Source organism: Panonychus citri, unplaced genomic scaffold (assembly GCF_014898815.1).
Source record: "Panonychus citri isolate SS breed McGregor unplaced genomic scaffold, ASM1489881v1 Contig00095, whole genome shotgun sequence".
Taxonomy (NCBI): domain Eukaryota; kingdom Metazoa; phylum Arthropoda; class Arachnida; order Trombidiformes; family Tetranychidae; genus Panonychus; species Panonychus citri.
In genome coordinates, this window is record NW_026515500.1 from 203,185 (window position 1) to 213,195 (window position 10,011).

The 10,011-nt window shown below is 38.6% G+C and overlaps 2 protein-coding genes across 2 annotated transcripts; both read right to left on the reverse strand.

Moving 5' to 3' along the window:
* Window positions 1-713: 713 nt before the first annotated feature.
* On the reverse strand, window positions 714-5,520 carry LOC128388059 (microtubule-associated protein futsch-like). Its single transcript, XM_053347410.1, has one exon. It carries the CDS (start codon window positions 5,160-5,162, stop codon window positions 714-716), a length of 4,449 nt encoding a protein of 1,482 aa, XP_053203385.1. The 5' UTR covers window positions 5,163-5,520.
* On the reverse strand, window positions 5,229-7,649 carry LOC128388107 (titin-like). The gene is made up of 2 exons (XM_053347466.1): window positions 5,344-7,649; window positions 5,229-5,236 (listed from the first exon to the last, which is right to left on the reverse strand). The coding sequence occupies exons 1-2, from the start codon at window positions 7,634-7,636 to the stop codon at window positions 5,229-5,231; spliced, it is 2,301 nt and encodes a 766-aa protein (XP_053203441.1). The 5' UTR covers window positions 7,637-7,649.
* Window positions 7,650-10,011: the final 2,362 nt, after the last annotated feature.

Sequence of the window (10,011 nt, forward strand, 5' to 3'; positions counted from 1 at the left end):
GAATTCGTTTCTTGATTACAACCAATACATCAGATTCGATATTCATCGAGTCGCGTTCTAATTCTTCTGCTTCGATTTCTGGTTGGCTTGTTTTTATTGGAACTTTGAATGTGACCTTACGTCCAGTTGGTCTCTTAGTGGCCATTTCAATAGAATCTTCAACTTCTAGGATTTCATGTTCCGGTAATTTTCAATTTCAACTTGTTCTGATTCGAGTTGAGCGGAAGTCTTTTCTCGACCTTTAGATTTTATGGTTATTTCTTGCACATTTTCAATCGTCTTCTCAATTTCAAGCTCTGATGTACCTTCGGGCTCTTCCTTTTGCTTCTGAACAGAAATCAATTCAATTGTCTTTTGAATTTCAATCTCTTCTGGCTGAGTTTCACTGTCAAACACTTGTTCAGGGGTCAATTCAAATTGTTCAATCTCAGGTTGACTGGACCTTCGAGGTACTCTAAAGACAACCTTTCGTCCGGTAATCTTGAGGTTAACTTGCACATCAGAATCTTCAATGTCCACTTGCTGATTATCTCGATCTGATCGTTGATCGGTTTTTATTTCTTCTTCAATGGATTCTGGTAATTCAGGTAAGTCGATGTCTAATTCAATGTCAACTGCCTCATGTCGCTGAAGCGATTTCATCCTTCCTTGTGATTTAATTGTTACCCTTTGGCTTAACCTTTCATTTCTATCAACAACATCATTTTCCTCATTCAAATCACCTTTACTATCAACTCCTTGATCCTCAAATCCTTTATCCAAATCCAATGTTGCTTGTCCAACAGATAATTGAATCTCATCCTCTTCATGGTCACTACCAGGTCTACTACTTCCTCTAGCACGCACACGGAATATGACACGCTTACCAGGAATATTAAGCTTGACCATTGATAACCAGGAATTTCGGTTGACTCGAAAGTTTCAATCCTCGGTGACTTAGCTCGAGGAATTGGAACTTTATAAATAACTCTCGTTCCCGGTATTCTGAGTTTCGCTTTATAAACTTTAACCTTAGCTGGTTCACTGGTTGTTTCGTCAGTAGTAGTGGTCACCTTATCATCCATTGGTTGATCTTCATTATCGGTAATTAAATCCGACATCAATTCATCTTTAATCATTTCCATCAATTCGGGAATCACTTCAGGGACACTTACCAGGGAATCTTCTAATTCATCTACAATTAAATCAACTAATTCTTCATTACGATCGGGTAACTTACCTTCTTCTATCTGTAGATCGTCCGTATTTCGATCAACCTCGAATCGTTCACTGAACTGTGGCTTCTTTTTGGTAACTTTTTTCTTCTTCGAATCTTTTTCTTTTTCTTTTTTCTCCTTCTCTCTACCTTTCGATTCAATGTCGATCTCCATTTCTGGTACAATCTCAATCGATTCATTGGATTCTGGTTTAATTGTGATTTCTTTTTCTTCTTCGTCTGGTAATTCAATAGAAATTGAATCTTGATTGACTTTACTTTGTGTTGGTGATGATGATGATGGAGATGATGGTCCACCGATCTCAGTGGTCATTTCTTCAACAATCAATGATCTTTGTTTCGATTCAATTTCAATCGGTTGTTTATCATCTGATTCTATTGTAATATCAACAATTGAATCTTCATATTGAGTTGATTCTACTTGTATCGATGTTATTTTATCACCGACTTTTTTAAATGTTTGAATGATTTCCTTTCGTATTGGTTTTTGTCCTTTTGATGATATTTCAAATTGTTGATCGATTGATGGTTGATAAGGTTGATCATCAGCAATTAGAGTTGATTGTTGAGTCGATTTAACTTCTTTTTCTAATAGAGTGGCTTCTGTAGTGACTCGAGCTGTAATTTCAATGGGTGTTTGATCTTGGGTAATCATTTCCCTTTCCAATTGAGTGCTAATTGTTTGGGACTCAATTTGTTTCTCGGAGACAATCGATGAAGTCGCAGTAACGGGTTTTGGTGTTTCAACAACGAACTGTAGCTCGGAATCCATCACTTCAGGTCGTTCAACTGAAGTTGATTTAATCCTACTGAGAGTTTCTTTTGGCTTGAGCTTTTTCTTATCAAGTTTAACATCATCAAGAACTTTTTCTGATTCGATTGGTATATCGATTGTACCTGAAACCGATTCAACAACGGACAGATTAACTCCGGCCTGAGTCTCATCTGTTTTCATTATTTCCAAATCGCTTGTAGATTCGAGAGATGTTGGTTTTTCAATAGAGAGAGATTTCTGTTCCTTGAAACTAACGCGTTTCTTGATGGTCTTTTTCTCGGGCACTTTGTCACTCGGCAGTTGAAGCTCTGATTCATTTGTAATCGAAGTAGTTACACTGATTGCCTGAGTCTCGGTCATTGAAACTCTCGGTCTCTGAGAATCGACAGAATCAGGAATCAATCCAGTCTCGGTTTCTTCATCAACTTTAAGCTCTTTCTCGAAAGGCCCACCGATCATTTTCAATTGTTCAGTTGATTGAGCTCTAGATAAGGGTTTCGATTCTGTGGTTATTTTAGCAGTTTTTTGGACCAATGGCACTTCTTCTGGTTGAAGATTTTCAGCTTCTAATGTGCTAATAGTTTGAGATTGGACGATTTTCTGAGGAATCATCGATTGAGTTGCCGATGCGGCTTTAGGTGAATCGATTTCAAGTTGTTCCTCTTTGTCAAGAGTTTCTGGTCTTTCGATTGAAGCTGATCGGGTTTTCGGTAATGACTTTTTGGGTTTGATCTTTTTTACCTTTGGTTTAACGTCTTCGACTAACTTGTCTTCCACTTCTACTGGTACATCGATTCCAACAGTGATCGCTTGAGTTTCACTTGTGATCTCGAATTGAACTGTTTCCTCTTTCGATGGGATCACATCAAGAGTTTCCTCTTTCTCGTAACTTTGTTTACGTTCAATTGAAATGGATCGAGATTTTTTCTTGGTTAAACTTTTTGTTGGTTTAACAACTTCGGGAATCACTTCAAGGTCCAAATCTTTTTCCGATTCAATTGAAGTACTAAACATCCCTGAGGCTGCTTGTGATTCAGTTAAACCAATGGCAGCTTTCGATGTGATCGGAGTGGATTGAGAAAGGTCATCGGCTGCAATATCAGCGGTAGATGTTGATACTTGATATGAGTGATGAAGAGAATCTGAGATTGATGTAACAATTGTTTTCTCAGCTGGTATTTCGATATCTAGAGCAACTGTACCTTCCATGGTATCAGTAGTCGAAATGGCCAATGGTGTTTCCGATGGAATCGATTTTGATGCTTGATCTTTTGTGGTCTCACTCACTGGAAGGTCATCAACTGATTCCATAGTAACTGGACGCTCTACAGATACTGAACGCTGTTTTTTACTAGTAGATTTAGATTTAAGCTTTTTAGCCTCAGGCATAACTTTCGATTCCAGGACTGTCTCTGATTCACCGGTTACCTGAGCTGTAATAATGATGCCTTGGCTTACAGCAAAAGCTATCTGAGATTGAGCCATGGGTTTCAACAAAGGAACCACTTCCTCACCCGTTTCAACAGTCTCTGTTGTTTCAATGGTCAATGTTTTGTTGAGCTCATCTGAAAGTCTTGGATAAACTGATTCGGTCTTGATCATCGGCGTTTCTGTGTTTGTGGTACTTTCGAGTAGCTGTTCTGATTCGATAGTAGCTATGACTTGAGTCGATGTTATATCGACTTTAGAACTTGCAAAATCGTCCTTCACCAATTCGAGGCTACCTTCTTTTTCGAATGAGTCTCTTTGTACAACGACTAATGACTGCTTAGATTTTATCGGTGGTTTTGCTTTAATCTTTTTCGTTTTAGGTTTGGAAATTGATTCATCGATTAAGGTCTCTGTTTCTTTCTCGACTAATTGATCAACCCTACATTCAGCAACAATCATTATCGGAAGCTCAATCGAAGCTGATTGAAGTGTTTCCTGTGGTGTTTCTAAAGGTACTTCGTCTTGAGAAACATCACTTGTTACTACTGAGATCGCTTGTCCAATCGATTCAATCGATTGATCAGCTATTCGAGGTTTAACTTCAACACCATCGAAAATTGTCTCTGCTTCGTATGTTGATTGTTGACTAATTGTAGTCGAATATGTTGATGGTGATTCGACTACAGTGTCTTTAGGTGTTACTCTGATTTCTGGTTGAATCTCTGTTGGTGTTTCCATCTCCATAATAACTGGTCTCTCGATAGAAATTGATCTTTGTTTAGTGATTGAAGTTTTCTTTGTTAACTTTTCTCTTCGAGGTTTGGGTACTTCGAATTGTCCTTCTTTCTCCAATGTTTCCTTGTTTTCTATTGATACTGTTACTTTATTTGTATCAATTGTCTTTGTTGTCGCAGAAGCAGTTGATGGTTGAGGTGTTTCTATTTCTCCTTCTTTATCTCCGATTGTTTGTTGAGATCCTTGAATAGCGTCGAGTGTTGTTATGCTTATGTCACTTTTACCTTTTTCGATTACTGGTAAATCTAATTGAGACTCGGAGTCAACTGGTGTTTCCATTGACACAGTCATTGGAAGATGTGATTGATCAGATAGAACCGAAATTGTTGTTCTAACTGTGGGTGAAGTTAATTGTAGTATTTCGACTTGATCAACGGGTTGAACTTGATCAACAATTACTGACGATTTATCAGGAATTAACGTTGATTTCGCGGAATCGCTCGTCGTTTTTTCTTGCACAGAAGTTGTAATCTCTTCTATGGGCTGACTTGAAGACACAGAAAATGCTACTCTTGTAGTTATCTCCATGGAACTAGTAATAGTTTCGGAGACCATAGTAGTTGGTAGGTCAAGTTCCCGTTCAAATGAGTCGCCTTGGGTCACTTGTATCGGATGCTTAGGTTTAATTGACCGCTTAGGCTTAACCGAAGTCGATTTAGCTTGGACAGATTTCGACTCAATCGGTCCAGATTCAATGAACGAATCAAGTGAGCCTTCAATGGCAATAGAAGTTGGAATCTCAACTCGAGCTACTTCAACATTTGGTCGATCAATTGTCAAGGGTATTTCAAGGTTCCCTGTATCAACATTTTCTATTCCAATTGCTTGATTTGGTCTTTTCTCGATAATTGACTCAACTAATTGTGATCCAATTGGTATCGCTTCTTGTACCAATGATTCTGGTTGTTCAACTGTTTCCATTGAACTCACCGAAATCGAACTCATTGACAAATTGTTTCTTTCGCTTGTTCTTGTCTTGATTGGTCTGGTTTATCAATTCTTTCAACTGATTCAATTGTCTCTTTGGATTCAATTGTGAGTGATTTTTGTTTTTTAAGATCAACTTTTTTCTTCAACTTTTGTTTTTCTGGTTTAATTGTTGGAATCAATTTAGATTCGGTGTCACCGGGAATCGATGAAGTTACTTCAATCGCTTGACTCTCAGTCAAAGTGACATTTGGTTGTTTATCTTGAATATCGGTCAATTGGACGACCTTTTCACTTTCACCGATCTCAACACTGCTTATTGTTAATGCATTTGCTGGGCTTTCCACCGATTGTCCAGCGATTTCGGGACGTGCTAATTTTATTTCCAAAGTTTTTTCTAACGTTTCAAATGTCTCATCAGTTGTAACTGATAATGACGTTGGTGTCGATTCTAAGGTCAGAATAGCACCTTGACTTTTATCTGGTATCGTTTCCGGTATTTCGGTCTCCTTTTCAAAAGACTCTTTCTGTTGGACAACAAGTGAGTGTTTCGTTTTAATTGGCGCTTTCACTTTGACCTTGGAAGTCTTTGGCTTCTCGATAATCTGAGTTTGTTCAATTTCACATGAAAATTCAACTCTAGATTCTGGTACTTGAAGTGAAACGACCTGAATATCTACCAGCTCAGTTCGAGTCGGCTCACTGGTAAAAATGTCAACTTCCTGTGGGGAAGGTTTAACATCAGATATTATCAGTGCCGATCGAGTATCAAGTGAACTGGTCGCTTGGCGTTCAATTACTTCTGGACTTGTTGGTATTGAAGATTCAGTCTCCATGATCGGTGCCATTGTTACCTGGAAGGCTAAAATTGGTGGAGCCAATTCTAACGAAGCTCGACATGTAAGTGGCTCTTCGACTTTTCGAAGCAGCTCTTTTTCCATTAAATCTTTGCGTTCAATGGACAGAGATCGTCGTTTTGGAACCATTTGTTTAACCGATGCTCTTCTAGTCTTCGATTCAATTGGTTCAAAAGTCGAAGTTTTCTCAATTGTCTTTGCTTCAACAACTTCGACACTCGATCTTGGAACTGTGTCAACAGCCACTGGGGCCAATGAATCGATGATTGGTGAATCAACCATAAGTGGAACCTCAGATTCCAACGTTTGACTACCAGCGATTGAAAGTGATCGCTGTTTAGGAATACCTTTCAACGCTCGTGCCTTTTTGATCGGAGGTTTACTTAGTTCTTTGAGTTGTGTCTCTTTTTCACTCGATCCCGTTTCGCCGACCGTAATTGCCTCCCGTGTGACAATACTTGGTCCAGCAATCGATTCTGACCTTGGTCTCGATAGAATTAATTTCTGATCCATTTCCAAAGGTTTTCCAGAATCGGTCATTTGCTCAGCCGAAGTTGTAATCATTAAAGTTTCCGATGAAACCTCGACTTGTTCCGGTTGTTCAATTTTCTTTCGTTTCTCAATCTCGATTACTGTCTTTTCGATTTTAGTTGTTTCCGGAATTGATAATTTACGAGGCAGAACTTCAGGTACATAAAATATAACAGTTTCTCCTGGAATCTTTTTCTTAATCATAATTGGTTTAGTTAATTGGATTTCGGTTGAATCTTTTCGCACCTTTTCAACTGGTTTAATCTCTTCAGGTAGTTCGACCGGAGTTGGTTCAGGCCCTTTTGTTTCTATCTCCAGTTCAGTTGATTCTAAGCGTATTAATGATTTTTCTCGGCCCTTCGATTTGATTGTTACATCTTGAGCTAATGGTGTTGTCGGTTCGGTTGGAATTACTTTAACAGTATCTCGTCTTGAAGGTCGTTCAGGAGGCTTAGGTATTTGTTGTAATTCGAGCGATTTTTGGCCCTTAGTGGGACTTTCGTCTTGAGTTTCTTCGGGAAGTTCGATTGGTAAAGGAATGGGCTTTACGACGTCAATCTCCATCTCTACGGATTCTAATCGTGTTAGAGATCGCTGCCTTCCCTTTGATTTAATAGTCACATCACGAACTGGAAACTCGACCGGCGATTCAATCGGTTTAGCTGCTGGTTCAGGTTTAGGTTCTAATTTTTTGTTTAATTCAATTGATTGTTGACTTAATTTATCATCAATTAAGCTGGTTGGTCGGTCCTCCATGGAAACCATTTCAGTCCAAGGCTCTTGTTTGGGTGAAGTTTCGACTTCGATTTCAGTTGACTCGAGTCGAGTGATTGCTTTCTGTTTTCCTGTAGATTTTAATGTTACTTCTTGAGCCTGGAATTCAATTGAACTTTCAATTGGTTCAATTTCTTGCTTACGAATTATTTTCTTTTCTTTCTTTTGTTTTTCTGTTCGTTTAAGTTGAATAATAGTTCCAGCTGATGAATCTAATGGTTCCGATTCTGGTAAGTCGGTGATGAGTCGAGTGTCTTCACGAGTTCTTGATGCTTCAAGTGTCTCAATATGTATCTCATGTTTTTCGCGACCTCTAGAAGATATTGACATTTCTTGTATCGACTGAAGATCAGATATGAACGGGAATACAAGTTGAGGCAAGGTAATTCCATTTGTACCAATGGTTGTAAAATGTTAGATAAATAACTTCGAGCAGTATCTTTATCTTGGTCAATCAGTTTCTCAGGTAAATCGACTTGTAATGGTACCTTTGTTGGAGCCTTTTCAACAGAGATCGATGATTGTTCAATTTGGACTACACTCGACTTTTGACCTCTACTCGATATTCTAACCTCACGAATTGAAGATTCTTCAGACCTTGATTGTAACGGCGAAGCCTCAGTTCTTACATTCGGAGAAATCGATTGACTTATGGTGATGGCCGCCTGACGACGAACCTCATCCGAAGGTTTTGCTCTTCTGGCGAAATAAACGAAATAGTCATTGGTGTTTCCTGTTCTTGGTGAGTTATTACACTTTTCTCGGTGACAAGGGTCAAACTTTCTTGATGTCGAAGGGACTTTTCTCGACCTTTAGACGATATCGTGAAGTCTTGTGGACCCATTTCTTGAGGTGCTCTCATTTCGGTTTGAATGAACGGTGATTGAGTTGTAACAATTTGATGAGATGAAGTTTGTAGATCACGATAAGTTGATTGTTCAATTAAATTTTGTTCGATTGATATCAATGTTGGTGCTTCTTGAGTTGTTCTCTGAACACTTTTCATCATTTCCATTGAGCTTTTTTCCAAATTTTGTTCAACTTTTGTTCGTCCTCGAGATGTTAATCTAAACTCTTGGTTGAAAGATTGATCGAGTGGTTGGAATGGTACTGATTCCGTGCGAATCAATGGACTGAGGGCTGACGAAATCGTTGCTGCAGCTCGTCTACGTTTCTCAAAGTCAGATTCATGAGTCTCAATGAAGGAAACAATCGACGGGAAAGTTGATTGTTGTTGACTAATCATTGTCATCGATTTCGTCTCATCAATTGGTACTCGGTGTTCAGTGATTAACATTGGTTGTTGAACTTGATGAACGGATGATGTTACCGGTAGCATTTCAATGTAATCGGGAGAGACGGCGGGAATCTCATGATAAGGTGTAACAATTTCAGAGATATATTGCTGATCTCTTTCTTTGGACGAAGTTCGAACTCGAATTTCTTTAATATAGAAAATCCATCGAGGTGATGGAATATCAACCGATGTAATAAATGGACCTAATGCTTTGGTGATCATATCAACAGCCATTTGCTTCCGTTGATCAGAAGCTGTTTTAAAGGTACTAACTGGAGGCATTTCCATAATGGTCACTTCGGGTCGATCAGTTGTTCGGACAATAATTTCTGCAACATTGAATATGTACATTGGATGGGGCAATGTCAGTTCGGCCTTGACCAAAGGCGCTAAAACTTGTTGGATATGTTGAGAGGCCTTTTCTTTTCGAGTCACTGTCTCGAAATCACTAATTGGTGGTTGAAGTACCAAAGGTTCTGGTTGATAAGCCGATGGATGAAATTGATACCGTTGATAAGGAAGGTCAATAGTCGATGATGATCTTGTTTCCAAGGACATTGTTCGAGTTTGTGGTTGATCCAATAGCTTTTGATCTTTAATCAAGCTTGATTGTTGGACTAAATTCGATTGAGCCAATTCTTGTTGACGAATAATTTGTTGATCAAATGTGCTTGTCGATAACAAATCGGGCAAGAATTTAGATTCACCTTGATCTGGATGTAAAACTGTTCTAGTTACAGTTGACTTTTCTAATCGAGTTTCAGATTGACTTCGACCGCTTGATCTTATTGTTACTTCTCTCGGAGTCAATTCTTTAGGTGAAGTAAATTGTTCCTGTTGGTTAGTTAATTGTTCCAATGAAGTTGAAACTTTGGATGCACCAAATTTAAGGGTCGATGTTTTCATGATCGATTCAGGTGATGTCGTTGATGGTTGTTCGGGTACGATTTCAGGTTTGATTGGTGATTTTATCATTTCAATTGTCGACGATTCTAAAGTCAACTCGCTTTGTGATCTTCCCTTTGATGTTAAGTGCACATCTCTTGGTGCCATAGGTAATTGAGGCGCTAATTGTTGCTGATCATCAGATACTCGATAGCTAATGATTGAATATGGAACCATTTTGTCAGCTCTCATTGTTGATTTGATCGCTGCTGAAACAGTTTCTCGAGCCATTTCTTTATCAACCTCAGAGTAATCAACTAATTGTGGACTTGGTTTTATTATTTGTTGACCAAATCTTTTGATTGTTGTTGATTCAGTGGTAAATTGTGGCAAAGCTTTTGAAACAAAATCTATTGGACGTTTTTGTGATTCAATTACATTGATATCGACAATATCATCTGGTGCTGATGTAAATTCAGTTTGCATGGTTGATGATTCACTTGATTGTTGGACAACTTTATCA